Source organism: Saccostrea cucullata, unplaced genomic scaffold (genome assembly GCF_032062105.1).
Source record: "Saccostrea cucullata isolate Sc308-1 unplaced genomic scaffold, CSIRO_AGI_Scuc_v1 ctg336, whole genome shotgun sequence".
Taxonomy (NCBI): Eukaryota; Metazoa; Mollusca; class Bivalvia; order Ostreida; family Ostreidae; genus Saccostrea; species Saccostrea cuccullata.
The window spans coordinates 254,552-272,439 of NW_026926997.1; the positions used below are offsets into that span (position 1 = coordinate 254,552).

General features: G+C 34.2%; 2 protein-coding genes across 6 annotated transcripts in view; one reads left to right on the plus strand and one right to left on the minus strand.

The window, feature by feature from the left end:
• LOC134273204 (N-terminal EF-hand calcium-binding protein 1-like) overlaps positions 1-17,888 on the minus strand; it is a 26,585-nt gene continuing 8,697 nt past the window's right edge. Inside the window, exons 2-13 of the mRNA XM_062755395.1 lie at positions 8,575-8,681; positions 7,972-7,996; positions 7,694-7,802; positions 7,432-7,555; positions 6,724-6,860; positions 6,510-6,628; positions 2,696-2,769; positions 2,511-2,564; positions 2,253-2,362; positions 1,421-1,498; positions 966-1,045; positions 1-731 (exon numbers count right to left, since the gene is read on the minus strand). Of these exons, the coding sequence (XP_062611379.1) occupies positions 709-731; positions 966-1,045; positions 1,421-1,498; positions 2,253-2,362; positions 2,511-2,564; positions 2,696-2,769; positions 6,510-6,628; positions 6,724-6,860; positions 7,432-7,555; positions 7,694-7,802; positions 7,972-7,996; positions 8,575-8,604 (963 nt within the window). The 5' untranslated portion in view covers positions 8,605-8,681 and the 3' untranslated portion in view covers positions 1-708. The remainder of the gene's footprint in view (positions 732-965; positions 1,046-1,420; positions 1,499-2,252; positions 2,363-2,510; positions 2,565-2,695; positions 2,770-6,509; positions 6,629-6,723; positions 6,861-7,431; positions 7,556-7,693; positions 7,803-7,971; positions 7,997-8,574; positions 8,682-17,888) is intronic.
• Positions 8,701-17,888, plus strand: part of LOC134273202 (MORN repeat-containing protein 1-like) — a 25,707-nt gene continuing 16,519 nt past the window's right edge. For 3 of the 5 annotated variants that reach the window (XM_062755389.1, XM_062755390.1, XM_062755391.1), the window contains exon 1: positions 16,823-17,093. In XM_062755389.1, coding sequence (XP_062611373.1) covers positions 16,835-17,093 — 259 coding nt within the window. In that variant the 5' untranslated portion in view covers positions 16,823-16,834. Of the gene's footprint in view, positions 8,804-16,822; positions 17,094-17,888 lie in introns of those variants that run through there. The other 2 variants (XM_062755392.1, XM_062755393.1) reach the window with 2 other exon arrangements.

Genomic DNA, 17,888 nt, shown 5'->3' on the forward strand with positions numbered 1-17,888 from the left:
TTTTAGAGAACCTTCACTAAATCCCTTCTCCGTACACATTCCTCATTTACTCCATTTAAGACTGCACTTTATCCTAATACAATTCCTTCTGCATGATAATTAATTTTGTTCACTATTGTGGCTAATTTGAATATTGTTTTGAAACAAGAAATTTCAATTTATAGGGATGTTTTAAATGTCATCTTAAAATCTGTTCAATATACATGTAGAGACAAAACATGTACCTTTTGACTGAGCAACTATATCTAGATCTCGACATTAGTTACACAAGGAATCAAAATAAGAATCCTACATAGACAAATACAAAGCAATGAGGAAAACAATATCATTTTATAAAACTATTCACTACTTTAAAGTATTTCCAGTTTTGACATACAGTATATGCACTGTATTTAAATGCTATCATTCTATGGAAAAATCTTTATATTTCTATACTATAACACTGACTGTTTATGATAACACAGATGTTACTGAATTCATATCAGTAGAAAATTTAAATATCAGTAAACACATACAAAAACACTATAAAATGATGACTAACAATAAACAAAAAGGTAATATAAAATACAACATAGAATTGTGCACAGCAGAGGTAAAATAAAAGTTTGATAAAAGACTTGGCTATAAAATCTGTCAGTACAGTAGACCAGTGCAGGCCTCTACCCTGTGTACAAGACAGTTGTCATCTCTCCACTCTGACAGGATTCTTTATTGCTTCAACCACCAGATTTCTAAAATCGCACAAAACAAAATGTATTTAATAGTGGAATCATAATGAACAAAAGATAAGTAAAAGGTGTAAGTATAAATTGCTTTTGCACTTGTATATGTATGTACTCATCAGTATGTTATATGGCATAATCTTTTTTAACAATTTAACTCTGCTAATATCTTTATAATAAATTTATTCATAAATAAAATCATTTCCATGAATTAATTAACAGTTAATGAGTTGTTTGTCATACTTGGGAAGGTGATTGAGGACAGGGAGACATTTGACGTTAGACCAGGGAATACAGAATCAAAGGACTTCTTCTCCCGATATCTAAAATAGAAAGTGAAACAAGATAGCAAAACAAAGTCTTAAAATATCTAAAAGAACAAATATCAAAAATATACAGTAAGTAGTAAAGCAAGCTAGTAAACAAAGTCTTAAACAGATTTTATGGTAATTGAAGAGGTACCAAAGTTTATCTCTCAAATAGTTCCTTTTTTACTGTGTATTTAGATTTTATGATAAAGCTATACACAACACTTTTCAGAGAATAGAAACACACCTGGCATGCTTTCTGTTCCATCTGGTACACAAAAGCATGTATTCATATGTTTTTTTGAAAACACTTAAAAATATCCAATACATGTACTGACACACATGTACTGACAACAAATATAATCCGAGTTTCCTCTGTCTGTTACTTACTGCTTCTCCTTGTCCTCTGCTTCCCAGATTTCATACAGCGTAAACACTCCAGTATCTTTGAAGAACCTCACACTAATACTACAATAATAAAGAGCATCTTATTAATTTTACTTTATCATCCATCATAAATGCATAGATTTTAACTGAAAAAATACAGACATTTGATTTGCATCATACAACAGTTTTGCATCATACTACAGTCAAAATTAAGTTCTAAATGGATTATCTAACTTCATCTTATGCTCAGCCTACGTATATAACTCAGAAATGAGAACGGTCTGTATGATCTTAAATTACATGAAATTTCTTTAATTCGATCAGTGATCAATTACCACTGTTGCTTTGTTTCTGTGTTGATTTATTTGGTTGAAACCTAGTAAGCTATTTGTATCTGAATGTTTCTGACTTAAATAAGTGCCCAGGCCAATTTTTGTTGCTCAATTTATTTATTTATGACAGCCACTATAACTTGAGTGTGACTTGTGAATATTTTACTTTTCTGTTTGTTTTTTAGTTAATTTCTGATTCATTTAATTACGGATGGTGATTAGATAGTTTCTGAGTGTCCCCAATAAATTTATTTAATTTTTGACTTGCTGTAGTGCCCCTGATGACTCGTTTGTTTCTGAGTTAATTTCGGACATCCTTGAGTGCACCAGAAGCATTGGTTTCTGAGTTAATTTTGGGACTCATTTGAGTGCACCAGGAGCATTGATTTCTGAGTTAATTTTGGGACTCACTTTAGTGCACCAGGAGCCTTGGTTTCTGAGTTAATTTTGGATTCACTTAAGTGCACCAGGAGCATTGGTTTCTGAGTTAATTTTGGACTCACTTGAGTGCACCAGGAGCGTTGTTCGTGTCCTCCACATACTGACGGAGAGCCGTACGGAAATCTTCTTCCTTCCCCTTGACGACCTCCATATTCCTCTGCTGCAGGATGTACTACAGAATAAACATAAAGAGCTATTGAAATGTGTAGGACTCTATAATAACAGAACATATCGGAAGAAATCTGTGAAGATCAATCCCATAAGTTTGTTAAAAATCCTTTTCCCTGTCCCTATAAATAACAATGACATAATTATCATACCTGATCCTCAGCTGTGGCATTCATGTCTTCATCAACAAATCCTTTAAAGTTCACCTACAAGAAAGACAGATTAACAAAGTCATTGCTATATCACTGTTCTTTTTTTAATCTCATAAGAATTCAATCAAAGCCTTGTTTTTAAAAATACAGTGTATTTAGAATTTCATTTCTATGAAATATTTTACCCCATGTTCCAGTCTGTCAAGCAGATCTGACAGTCTGTCCACTTGTGCTGTAAGTGCTATAGGATTTACTGAACCTGAAGGAAGGAAACCAAAAATTATAAACAAACCCTGTTGTACCATATCAAGAAACAAGAGGCCCACGGGCCTTATAGGTCACCTGAGTATTGTGTAAAAACTTTCAAACAATTAAATTTGGTTCGTGTTTTAAACCAAAGGCGATGAAATTCACAATTCACAATTTTGAAAGAGGCACCATTGTTTATCATAATTATTAACTTAGCATGCTTACTCTATTTACTTAATACCCAGAGGTAGATCGGAGTAACAAAGAGAAAATGCACTTCCACTTTATACCCAGTTGTGCACCTCACCCCAAAGGAACCACTGACCCAGGGGCCACATATTTCAAAATTTTGCAAATTTTATCATAAAATGGTTTATTAATACCAAAGAGCAGATTTCAAAGCATTAATTTATTTTCAGACTATGTACCCCCCCCCCCCCCGACCCAGGGGGCATTTAAAAAAACACTTTGCTAGATGCACCTTTGTTCATCATAAATATATATACTTGGATCATTGGCATAAAACCCAGAAGCAAAAGAAAATATTTTCAAAGAATTATTGTATTTTTACTATATAATCAATAGAGCCCCACCCTAACTCCAGAACCCCTGACCCTGGGGCCATAAAATTCACAAATTTGGAAGAGGCACTCTTGCTCATCATAACTATGTGCTTTGTTAGTTTATTTAATACCCAGAAGCAAAGAAGAAGATTTTCAAAGATTAAATGCATTTTCACTATATAATCTATAGAGACCCGCCCTAACACCAGAACCTCTGACCCTGGGGCCGTAAAATTCACAAATCTGGAAGAGGCACTCTTGCTCATCATTACTAAATACTACTTATTCAGTTTATTTAATACCCAGAAGTAGAGAAGAAGATTCTCAAAGAATTAATGCATTTTCACTATATAATCAATAGAGCCCCCCCCCCTTTACACCAGAACCCCTGACTCTGGGGCCATAAAATTCACAATTTTGGAAAAGGTACTCTTGCTTATCATTACTGTGTGCTTAGTTAGTTTATTTGATACTCAGAAGCTGAGAAGAAGATTTTCAAAGAATAAATACATTTTCACTATATAATCAATAGAGCCCCGCCCTAACACCAGAACCCCCGACCCTCGGGCCATAAAATTCACAATTTTGGAAAAGGCACTCTTGCTCATCATAACTATGTGCTTTGTTAGTTTATTTAATACCCAGAAGCAAAGAAGAAGATTTTCAAAGATTAAATGCATTTTCACTATATAATCTATAGAGCCCCGCCCTAACACCAGAACCTCTGACCCTGGGGCCATATAATTCAAAAATCTGGAAGAGGCACTCTTGCTCATCATTACTATCTACTTAGTTAGTTTATTTACGAGGGGCATTTCAAAAGTTCTGGCAACTGTTTAATAAAAGAGTAACCGTTTTACGGAAATTATTGAGTTTGACATCATTGGAAAGATCAGAAAAATATGCACATATTGTGACGTCACTTTATAATTTTTATGACGTAATAACTCGGAATATGACGTCAGATTATATAATGTTTAGCATACTGAAAAGTCGCGTTTTTATCCACATGAGACGATCGTAAAAGTTCTGTCAAAGGCTTATTTGAAAAAATATTTCAAAGAAAATTTTAATTTGAAAAGAGGTAGAGTAGGACTATGATACTGTTTATCAGCAATTCCATTATTCATTGTATAGTTTGTTTACGAGCACGGTTTATGTCCGGTTTTGCTTTCATAGACATTCATTCAAAAACTTTACTTACATAATACGGCTGACTGTTCGGTCTTTTCTATAGCTCTCCATTGTTTGAAATAAAACATGTTCTATATTAAACTGAAGTATATTAATGCAGTTTTCATCAAATATATTTTGAGTAACAGGATTCTTACTGTTTACGAATAAACTGTACTAAATCTTGTCCCCGACTGGATTCTGTGCATATTTTTTCATATAAATTCAACTTCGGCGCCCCAAAACTCACTACTGCTTTTGACTTTTGAATCCAAAAAATGAATATAAGTTACTCAGACATGTAAAGTCTTATTTATTTTCCAAGCATTAAAATTTGCGAATATGTGGAGGTACGGTGGGGTTACAACTGCGCCGCCGCCATTTTGGATTTTACGAGAAAATATTGGGCACACTAAACTTATTTTCTCTTGAGCCTTCATCGATCCCACAATTCTGGTTAAAACACCTGACGAATTAATGCCATCAAATTTTGTAACACGATCGCCTATTTTTCTTTGATTGTCAACTTTGTCTTTTTCTCACATTTAGGTCTCTTTTACACAAAAGTTTGAGCGAGATTCGATAAAAACATGCTAATTTTGACACTCGCTAAAACCATTTCAGAACAAGAAAATCTCCAAAATAAAATACCATATGATAGATTGTAGTCTATGTAAACATTCTACCAACTGGCATTTGCGTCCGTTAACTTGCGTCCGAGTAATGAGCAAAAGTTGTCTTGAAAATTTTAATTTGATCAAATTGTATCTTTTGTTACGTCATTTTTATTGTCAGTATGCTAAACAGTCTATATTCTGACGTCATTTTCGGAGTTATTACGTCATAAAAATTATAAAGTGACGTCACAATTTGTGTATTTTTTTCTGATCTTTCCAATGACATCAAACTCAATAATTTCCGTAAAACGGTTAATCTTTTATTAAACAGTTGCCAGAACTTTTGAAATGCCCCTCGTAATACCCAGAAGCAGAGAAGAAGATTTTCAAAGATTAAATGCATTTTCACTATATAATCAATAGAGCCCCACCCTAACACCAGAACCCCTGACCCTGGGGCCATAAAATTCACAATTTTGGAAAAGGCACTCTTGCTCATCATAACTATATGCTTAGTTAGTTTATTTAATATCCAGAAGCAGAGAAGAAGATTTTCAAAGATTAAATGCATTTTTAATATATAATCTATAGAGCCCCGCCCTAACACCAGAACCCCTGACCCTGGGGCCATAAAATTCAAAAATCTGGAAGAGGCACTCTTGCTCATCATTATTATGTTCTTAGTTAGCTTATTCAATACCCAGTAGCAGAGAAGAAGATTTTCAAAGAAATAATGCATTTTCACTATATAATCTATGTAGCCCCACCCTAGCACTAGAACCCCTGATCCTGGGGCCATGAATTTCACAATTTTGGTAGAGGACTCAATGCTCATTACATTCATGCCAACAGTTTGCCTGCTTGATGTCCAGGAGTAAAGAAGAAGATTTTTCAAGATTTCATTAATTTTAGTGGTTTTTGCCCCATCCCCCAGGCCCCAGGGGGGCAGGGACCATGAAATTCCCAATTTTTGTTCCCCTTCACCCATAAATGCTTTGTGCCAAATTTGGTTGAAATTGGTTCAGTGGTTGCAGAGAAGAAGATGAAAATGTTCAAATGTTAACACACGACGCACGACACACGACGCACGACGACGGACGAAAACGGATAGCAATAGGTCACCTGAGTTACTCAGGTGACTTAAAAAAGACAAGACTTCTGTGAAACCATGTGTCCTTTGACTTTTTTTTTTTGCCCTGGGTCCCATTTTGTTTAAGATATCAAAATTTAACAGTATATTTTTTGTAATACATAAAGATTAAAATATGAAGCTTGGAATTCTCAAGATATTTGCAAGGTTTTGAGGGTGCTATGAAATAGATATTAATTGCAAAATAAAAGCCATCATCTAAATTGATTTTTTTTTTAACAAAACATAGATGATATAAATTATCTACCTTCTGAGGGGACTGAAGATTGACTACTGATCTGATGTTTGGTTCGACGTCCGACACGGCCCGGAATAACGTCAGGCTTAGGCAGGACGTCACGAGGCTCGATAGGCTTGATGTCAGTGCTGGTCAATCAAAATACCATTATATAAATTAAAAGCATGTCAGAAATAATTCTTCATTCACAGATGATTTTTTCTAACGTCTTTTTTAAACTTACTTTTCTGCTCGAGCTTCCTCGTCCATATGGTCTGAGGCCGACTCTAGAGGGCGCTGTAGGGCAGTCAGCTGACCAATACACTCACGCATCAAGAAGCGGGTGATAAATTTGTCAGTTCTGTTCTTCTCAGGATAAGTCTGAAACCATACATGTACATGTATCAACAAAGCAATGATTTCCACATAGATATGTAGAATTTAACAATTACCTTCAGGTTTTGCATTTTTCAGATTCTTTTTAAGAGACGTGTACATTGTACAACATTTTTGGTTAATATATTAAACTCCAACAAGAACTTGTATAAAAAAAATTGCTATAACACAGAATTATAGAATGTATTTGAATACTATTAGATTAATATGTTTCATTGGCGTCGGAAGCAAATTGAAAGTGGGGGGGCTAAGTGTAAAAATTTTTTTAAACCTTCTCAAAAAACCTGACAAGCAAGCAAGTTCCCAAACTCGAAAATCCTATTTCGTGGGGGTACCTATACTGCGACGTTTCTGTGGAAAGTGGGGGAGCTAAACCTACGAGGCAATGTTCAATGTCTATACTAAGTAAATCTTTGGGAAAAAAGTGGGGGGGCTAAGTCTATACTAAGTATATATTTGGGAAAAAAGTGGGGGGCTAAGCCCCCCCCCCCCCCTTAGCCCCCCCGGTTCCGACGCCTATGTGTTTTGTTTTACATGGTACAGAGGCAAGATTTACCTTGGCAGTGGACTGCAGTACATTGGTGACTTTGTGGTTCAGATCCTCCATCAGAGAATAAATCTCCTTCATTTCACCAAGGTGATTGCTAAAGTACTCACACAGCTCTCCAGTGTCAATGTTACTAAAAATACACACAAAGCCCTAAATGTCACTTAAAATACACACAAAGCTTTCAATGTTACTAAAAATACACACAAAGCTCTCAATGTTAATAAAAATATATATACAGCTGTCAATGTTACTAAAGCCTTGGACTAACTTGGTGTTGTGTGTGTCAATATCATTGAACAACTTCTCCATTTCTTCTTTTCCAATGACGCCATCAGCGAAAAACTGGACAAACTCCTCCCAAGATATTCTCCCATCATCTGTAAATATATGTAACATCAAAATATACAAACCCCTCCCCAAGATTTTACCCTATCATCTATGAATTATTGTCCCATCATCTGTAACACATAACATAAAAAATAATCATCTTAATGAACATGATCAAGAATTATCTTATACAAATTAACTGATATACTAATAACTTACCATTTTTATCTGCTCTTCTGAATATCTGAAAGAGAAAATGGATACAGGATTTTTGTTCATATTTTTGATAAATTCCTATGGACCTGGTTTAACACGATCGACTCGATGACAAGTAAAAACATCATTCGATTCAAGGATTTTTTTTTAACTGCTTTCAACAGTTTGCTAATCAGAGCAGGTTCCTAAATACTAAAAGTATTTAGATCCCTGATTAGAATATCATTTAGGTATATGCTTAATACATCCAGCATCCATTATAGAAAAAATAAATGTGGATAACCAATAACATAACAATAAATGTGTACTTTTAGCATCATGTTTCTAAAAAAAAAACACCTTGAAATTAAAAAAATAGGCAAAAATTAAAACGTTTTCACCATTGTATTTGTATTCATCACAATTTGGCAAAAGAAACCAGAGACATAAATAGCACGTTATTTAAATGTCTCTGCAGAGACTGAGTAAATTCGGGTGAATCTATACGCCCTTCTCTCAGGTGAGGATGAGTACTTTGTATAAACTGCAAAAATAGATAAAATATAGTCCTGTTTAGATGCAAACGAGATTTTTTCATTGAATTCCTAAGAATATTTACACACTTACATCTAGAAAAATCGTCTTTCCCTTTTCCATCTTTAGAAGTCAGTTTTGATCTCGTTCGTTCTCGATGAATGCGAGATGAGAACCATGCGGATCGTATCTTGATTTATCTATTTAATTTGAAGAAAAGTCAAAAAGATCACGAGAATCGTCGTCAGCATAAACATCATGGAGTTGAAATTAATCAGGAGCAATACTTACGCGGGAGAAAAATTCCGAGACAAAAGAGATGGTAAGTTGATCATAAAGTGAAAGTGTCAAATCTACTACAGTCTCTGTGTACATGTTCCATGAAATCTGAGTATGGGAGAATGGAAGGAGGGTAAACATTTCAAGTTTAATCTTATTATAAATGATAGCTCCTGGCGAGGAAAGCTACATAAGAAAATGCATTCCATTGCTAGTCCATGACATTTTACTGGGCATAGGTTGTGAGCTACCATTAGTAGTCCATGACATTAGACTATAGGCATAGGTTGTGAGCTTCCATTAGATAATATGTGAATCCTATTTCTCTCAGTAGCTTTAGACTATGGGAATTCCCTTGATCATCATCGACGTCCCCACACATAAATGAGTAGAAGAGTATTTTTGTAAAAATTCACATTGTTTTAGAGGCAACAAGTCATATTAATGTCTAACATTTTTTAAAAGATATTTAATTATGATTATCACAATAACATTAGATCCGTAGGATGTGAGGTAAAATTGTGCCACATGTCATGATCAAGATCAGGGACCTATATATACAGTGGAGTCGCCAATTCCGGGTCGTCTCCAATTTCGGCTCACTCATGTGTATTTTTATTTTTATGCCATATAGTTTAAATTAAAACACAAAAAACTTAATAAATACAATGACCATGAAGAATTGGTCTTTCTGTCTGTAATGAATTACAAAATTTTGAATATCAACTGTAAGAGAGCATTCGACAATTGAAATTCTAAAATGCACGCATTGAAGACGGGAATGTTTCTGCACATGTTTCATTGATAGGCTTCTTTCGTTTTTGTTCGCTGCAGCTAGGCTGATATAAAAGTTGTAGATAAATGATAAGAGCTCGAAAGTGTGGCAAATGCATTTAGTTTTAATTTAGAAATCAATCATAACGATCACTGCCCAAATAAAATTAAAATGATTAATTAATCAAACTGTAATCAAACTATTTTATTTTATGGTATTGCAGGGAGTTATGAAAAAGTAATTTACAATATAAATCACAGATTTCTATAAGTATGCATGCTGATTTGTTTTTAAATGTTAGGCGTTTACTATTAAAGTAAATTTAATCTGTTGTTACGAAACATTTCATAAATCATTAAAAAAAAATCAGCAATTCTTTTAAATTCTTATACAATTATATCCCAACTTATATAAAACAGGGTAATTAAGTTTCTGATGTAAAGAGGATTTTGAATTGGCTATTTTTTCTGTACTGTTGTAAAAATATGAAAAAAGTAGACCATTCATCACAAAAAGATTGTAATAATGAGTTGATTAATTTGTTTGTGACTCAGCAGGTATTAATTTGTATGTCAAATATTCCAACTTTAAATGAATGAACATCACTTAGGGTTAGATATATAGGAGTGTGTTTATAATCTTCAAGAGATTATCATTTAGAGTTTCTTTATTCAAAGTAAATTTCAAAGAAATGTGTTTAAATGCCTAAAAAACCCATTCAATCAGTTTGTAAATGAATGCAGTGGACCTTTTATGTGATCATTATCTTTAACCCTATTTATAGTTGGTGAACTGTGTAATTATATCTCTTTTTTAGATTAATATTTTGTTAAATGTCATAACAAAGGAAAGGTTTGGAATTTTTATCAAGAGACATCTACTGGTACGGGATTTGATATCAGCAAGGGAATTGTTATCGTTGAATAGACACATTATTTCGTGAATGACAAGCAAACAAGACACAACAGATAAATGACGAGTGAATCAATATTTTGTGCTCTCTCAATACATATATAATGCATGCATGTCTTTTTAATTTTTTCACTGCAACCAACAATTTAGTCATTTTTAGAAGACCTGTATTGAGCAAAATAGTGGAAATTATACCCAGTGACATGTTACTTTGATAATTAAAAAAATCCTTTTCCAGTAATCATCAGTGTACTCTTTCCAATTTTTTTGTTTTTCTATTGATTATAAAATTAGCTAAGGTCTCCTGATCTTTTTTATGACAATACAGTATACAATATTAACTGATGAAAACATTAATCAAAATATGCTGAACATTTTTTTTACTCATTGACAAATAAATTACATATATTCTTCTTAACACCATCGTGCAAACCATGGCCAATATGTACTATCCTCTCCCATTCATGCTGTGGTCGGGTAAAAAAAAATTTGTAACTCATTAAAATATTAACCTTTTTTTTTTTTAATGCAAATGCATGTTAAGCATTAAGTCAGAAAATGAACCTAGATGCAACCTTTTAATACCTATCACAGTTTATGAAATGTTTTTTTGTTTATTGATGATGTCAATTAATGTTGATTTCAATTGTGATGGAAACAAACACGTCATTGGTTTTTAGCTCACCTGAGCCGAAGGCTCAAGTGAGCTTTTCTGATCACATTTTGTCCGGCGTCCGTCTGTCTGTCTGTCCGTCTGTCTGTAAACTTTTCACATTTTCGACTTCTTCTCAAGAACCGCTGGGCCAATTTAAACCAAACTTGCCACAAAGTATCCTTGGATGATGGGGATTCAAGTTTGTTAAAATGAAGGGCCACGCCCTTATTCAAGGGGAGATAATTGGGAATTAATGAAAATTTAGTGGTATATTTTAAAAATCTTCTTCTCAAGAACCACTGTGCCAGGAAAGATGAAACTTATGGGGAAACATCCTCAGGTAGTGTAGATTCAAGTTTGTTCAAATCATGACCCCCGGGGGTAGGGCGGGCCAAAATGGCCGACCCAAGTTTTACATAGAAATATATAGGAAAATTCTTTAAAAATCTTCTTCTCAAGAATGACAAAGCCATAATTCATCATATTTATATGGAAGCATGCTCAGGTAGTGTAGATTCAAGTTTGTTCAAATCATGACCCCGGGGGTAGGGCGGGGCCAAAATGGCCGACCAAAGTTTTACATAGAAATATATAGGAAAATTCTTTAAAAATCTTCTTCTCAAGAATGACAAAGCCATAATTCATCATATATATATATGGAAGCATGCTCAGGTAGTGTAGATTCAAGTTTGTTCAAATCATGACCCCGGGGGGTAGGGCGGGGCCAAAATGGCCGACCAAGGTTTTACATAGAGATATATAGGAAAATTCTTTAAAAACCTTCTTCTCAAGAATGACAAAGCCATTATTCATCATATTTATATGGAAGCATGTTCAGGTAGTGTAGATTCAATTTTGTTCAAATCATGATCCCCGGGGGTAGGGCGGGGCCAAAATGGCCGACCAAAGTTTTACATAGAAATTATATATAGGAAAATTCTTTAAAAATCTTCTTCTGAAGAATGACAAAGCCATAATTCATCATATTTATATGGAAACATGCTCAGGTAGTGTAGATTCAAGTTTGTTCAAATCATGATCCCCGGGGGTAGGGCGGGGCCAAAATGGCCGACCAAAGTTTTACATAGAAATATATAGGAAAATTCTTTAAAAATCTTCTTCTCAAGAATGACAAAGGCATAATTCATCATATTTATATGGAAGCATGCTCAGGTAGTGAAGATTCAAGTTTGTTCAAATCATGACCCCGGGGGGTTGGGCGGGGCCAAAATGGCCGACCAGTGTTTTACATAGAAATATATAGGAAATTTCTTTAAAAATCTTCTTCTCAAGAATGACAAAGCCATAATTCATCATATATATATATGGAAGCATGCTCAGGTAGTGTAGATTCAAGTTTGTTCAAATCATGACCCCGGGGGGTAGGGCGGGGCCAAAATGGCCGACCAAGGTTTTACATAGAGATATATAGGAAAATTCTTTAAAAATCTTCTTCTCAAGAATGACAAAGCCATTATTCATCATATTTATATGGAAGCATGTTCAGGTAGTGTAGATTCAATTTTGTTCAAATCATGACCCCCGGGGGTAGGGCGGGGCCAAAATGGCCGACCAAAGTTTTACATAGAAATATATAGGAAAATTCTTTAAAAATCTTCTTCTCAAGGATGACAAAGCCATAATTCATCATATTTATATGGAAACATGCTCAGGTAGTGTAGATTCAAGTTTGTTCAAATCATGATCCCCGGGGGTAGGGCGGGGCCAAAATGGCCGACCAAAGTTTTACATAGAAATATATAGGAAAATTCTTTAAAAATCTTCTTCTCAAGAATGACAAAGCCATAATTCATCATATTTATATGGAAGCATGCTCAGGTAGTGTAGATTCAAGTTTGTTCAAATCATGACCCCCGGGGGTAGGGCGGGGCCAAACTGGCCGACCAAGGTTTTACATAGAAATATATAGGAAAATTCTTTAAAAATCTTCTTCTCAAGAATGACAAAGGCATAATTCATCATATTTATATGGAAGCATGCTCAGGTAGTGTAGATTCAAGTTTGTTCAAATCATGACCCCGGGGGGTTGGGCGGGGCCAAAATGGCCGACCAGTGTTTTACATAGAAATATATAGGAAAATTCTTTAAAAATCTTCTTCTCAAGAATGACAAAGCCATAATTCATCAAATATATATGGAAGCATGCTCAGGTAGTGTAGATTCAAGTTTGTTCAAATCATGACCCCGGGGGGTAGGGCGGGGCCAAAATGGCCGACCAAGGTTTTACATAGAGATATATAGGAAAATTCTTTAAAAATCTTCTTCTCAAGAATGACAAAGCCATTATTCATCATATTTATATGGAAGCATGTTCAGGTAGTGTAGATTCAATTTTGTTCAAATCATAACCCCCGGGGGTAGGGCGGGGCCAAAATGGCCGACCAAAGTTTTACATAGAAATATATAGGAAAATTCTTTAAAAATCTTCTTCTCAATCATTTTCTAAAAAATAGCAAATCCATGATTGGTCATGGGACTACTTTTGGATTTCAACTTTACAATAAAAAGCCATTTTATACTAGTCCTACCCTTGGTGCTCAGGTGAGCGATGTGGCCCATGGGCCTCTTGTAATTGACGTGATCAAGCAGCCACGGGTAGGGAAGAGCTATATGTGGACTCCAGACTGTGGCTGGAGACGATATCTGAGCACATATTGTAAATGATTTAAAGGCCTGCATGAAGACTAATTTTTGGCCTGGTTTTCATATGTTTAAATTTTTTCTTCTACCCCCATTAGAAAAGAAAAATAGCCAACAGATAAAAAGTTAAGATCAAGTACAGTGAAGCCTCATTTATCCGGAAGCTTTGGTTCCAAGTTAATTTGTCCAGATATGTGAAGCGTCCGGATATCTGAATTACCAGTTAACAAGACAAAATAACTTTTAAGAATTCTGTTCTGATGAAAAATCGTTCGGATACTGAAGCATCCGGATACATCCGGATATCTGGCGTCCAGATATCTGAAGGTCCACTGTATATATTGGGGAGGTTAGATACTTGTGATGGGCCAGACCAGGCCTCACTGGCTCAGACTCTTTGAATCACTAATCAATTGCTCTACCAATGGAGCTACTAAACTAACAGTGTTAGAACCTGCCTGACCACCTGTTATATATTGTTCAGATATTTTGTAACATCTTTTTTGTTGAAATTGGCCAGGTCTTTCTTTATGGTAATACTTTTAGATTGTCAACAACTAGCAATTTTATGTTTAATTATGTCAACAATATTAGTTTCAAAATATTGAAATATGATCTGTAATGTTCACATTATGACAAGCAAAAAGACTTTTTTCCCAAAAAGTCATTAGTGGAATAATTTTTAGCTTACCTGAGCCGAAGGCTCAAGTGAGCTTTTCTGATCACATTTTGTCCGTCGTCCGTCAGTCCGTCTGTCTGTCCGTCTGTAAACTTTTCACATTTTCGACTTCTTCTCAAGAACCACTGGGCCAATTTTGACCAAACTTGGTACAAAGCATCCTTGGGTGAAGGGGAATTTAAATTGTTAAAATAAAGGGCCAAGTCCCCTCACAAGGGGAGATAATCAAGTAAAGACAAAAATAGGGTGGGGTCATTAAAAAATCTTCTTCTCAAGAACCACTGGACCAGAAAAGCTGAAACTTATATGGAAGCATACTGGTATAGTGTAGATTCTAAATCGTTCAAATCATGACCCCCGGGGGAAGGGCGGGGCCACAATGGGGAATCAAAGTTTTACATAGAAATATATAGGAAAAATCTTTGAAAATCTTCTTCTCAAGAACCACTGGGCCAGAAAAGCTGAAACTTATGTGGAAGCATCCTGGGGTAGTGTAGATTCTAAATTGTACAAATCATGACCCCCGGGGAAAGGGCGGGGCCACAATGGGGAATCAAAGTTTTACATAGAAATATATTGGAAAAATCCGTGAAAATCTTCTTCTCAAGAACCACTGGGCCAGAAAAGCTGAAACTTATATGGAAGCATTCTGGGGTAGTGTAGATTCTAAATTGTTCAAATCATGACCCCCGGGGGAAGGGTGGGGCTACAATGGGGAATTAAAGTTTTACATAGAAATATATAGGAAAAATCTTTGAAAATCTTCTTCTCAAGAACCACTGGGCCAGAAAAGCTGAAACTTATGTGCACATGGAAGGATCCTGGGGTAGTGTAGATTTCAAAATGTCTAAATTATGATCAGTGGGGTAGGGTGGGGATGCATTATGTATTACAAGGAGAAAATCTGGTAAAGAACAGAATGGTCAAAGCTTCTCAGGTGAGCGATGTGGCCCATGGGCCTCTTGTTTGATTAGAAATCAATTAAGTATTTCTAAAAGCTATGTATTTCATATATTAACTGTTGTCAGCTAAATTGTACATCAAATATACATTAAATACTTTCTAAAACATGACTAAGAATTACCTCTGAATAAAGAAAGATGCCATGTAATCTGCATCCCCAAATGTTCAAAATTAATGTTGATTGTTATTAAAAAATGCCTATCAATATTTTAAATATAGCCCTATTGAAAAGAGACCCAATTCTTTGATAAATTTTCTTATTTGTTTTTAATTTGTAAATACATCATTTTACAATTTTTGCAATTTTTGAAACAAGTACAAAATTCTTATTTACATTGATGATTTCATACCTGTTTTTCTTTGTCTGTTTGTATGGTAAATGAAATAAGTAACAAACTTCTTCTAACATGTAAAATCTAACGGCTCTTTCAGAGGCTTATTTCAACAAAACATTGATTGGTACCCTAATCCAGGATTATTTAATTAAGTTTTATATATCATATTCAGTTACATAGCCTGATTCAATAATCTTAAAGCAAGTCAATACAATGGCTCCAAACACTGAGTATAATCTGTGTTTTATATGATTTACACTTATTTAATTTTTATCCACTGCTAATCTCGGACAACTGGTTAATAGTGGGAATTTTCTATTTATGCTTCATTGAATCATCCAGCGATTGTGATATACCAAATGTTAATTAAAGACACTTTTCTTTGATGTGAAAGCAGAAATAAATCTTTTAGAAGTTCAAAATATGTCCTGTGTTGAATGACAATATTGATCATCATTTCTTATTTTCGTACATTATGCAAACTTTTCAAATTCAAACTGCTGAAATCAATTGGTGAAGCAGGTTCATTTATTTTCTAGGTTACTAAATTAATCATTAAATACCTTGAGATATCAAAAATGCAATTTATACATCTAAAAAGATTAATATGTTAAGTAACAGTTCAAGGGCAAAAGCCTTACTCTGATAGTACAGGGTCGTGTCAATTTTAGGATAAATCTGGATTGATTTATAAATGTACTTTCTACATAAGATTAATTCCATGACTCTTATTAGTAATTGGTTCACATTGGGTTCAAGAGAACCGTGTTAGTATACTAATGTAGTCGTCAGGCTTATATCAGAGATTTAAACCATGTACGTACGAGTGCTATGTGTTCAGTCGCTATAATTGTATTGGTTTAATGAAGGGAGCAAGTGAAGAAACAAATATAATAAACAGGGAAATTATGTGATATATATATGAATGTGAAATTTATTCTTCTAGTTCATCCTCTGGAAATAACAATAATTGTGTTCTATTAATTCATTTGGAAAGCATTGTGCTTCTTTGAGGGAGTTGCTCTTTTGAGCAGATATTTGTTTTCTATTTTACCTGTCTGGTGTAGGATCTGCTGATTTCATAAACCACCATAATGCCAACAATTAATGCAACAAGATATACAAATTATAAAAAGAAATTTAATCGTGAAATACAAAAACAAAATGGAAGTATGTCATCAGACATGTCTAGTGAGCCTTCTAAGGGACTACTGGCATTTTCTAAGAATGAGAGTTTGGATAATTTTAAGTTACCGTATCTAAAACCCCCTAGCATTCTTCCAGTGAGACCTAGACGTCAGATTTCCGAGCGGAGGGAATATAACGTCAATCCCTTCCCAAAACGAACCTCAGGTGAGTTCATCTGTCTTGAAGGATTGCAGAGGGTCAAGTTATAACATTTATTTTAAGGTAGCTGTTTCTACAAACAGGATTAAAATTTGTGCTGTGAATAATCCTAATGTTTTGTTGGTGTGTCAGTGATGTTGAACATTTTATAACTGAAGTAAAGTGAATTCTAACAACTGTTAGTTGGTTGAGGTATTTTCAAAATGTGGTTTATATATGGTTCACACTGAAAGGAAAAAAAATAATTCTTTGAAAGATCAATTTAAATATAAAAATGATATATCACTTCATCAATTTTTTTCAATACTAAATGTTTTGAGCAGAAAAAAATGATTATATGAGATGGTTTGATAAAAAAAGTATGTAACATTGAAGATATTAATGGTATTAATGTGTACAGGATTGAGATTTCACAAACTTGGTTCTCAATGACAATTTTTTGAAACCTTTAAGAGCAAGTGAACATTGAATATGCCATTAATGAAAAATTGCATTAACAGAATACATAATGAGATGGCATTTAAATTGAGAATAAAAGTGACACTTCAGATATATGTATGTTTGAACTAATATGTACACAGTTGTTGAGATTGCATAAAAAATAAACATTGGTTTTAAAAAGCCAAGTGAAATTTGGTAAGAATTTCAGCATTCATATCTCCAAGTATCTTGATAAGGTTTGTCAATTGAGCAATGGCAGACATGCTCACACAAAGTTATTTCTTATAAATCTTATTATGAATAAAAAATAAGTACATGTATTGATATTCAATAGAAAAGAAGTAATTAAAAAAAAAAACA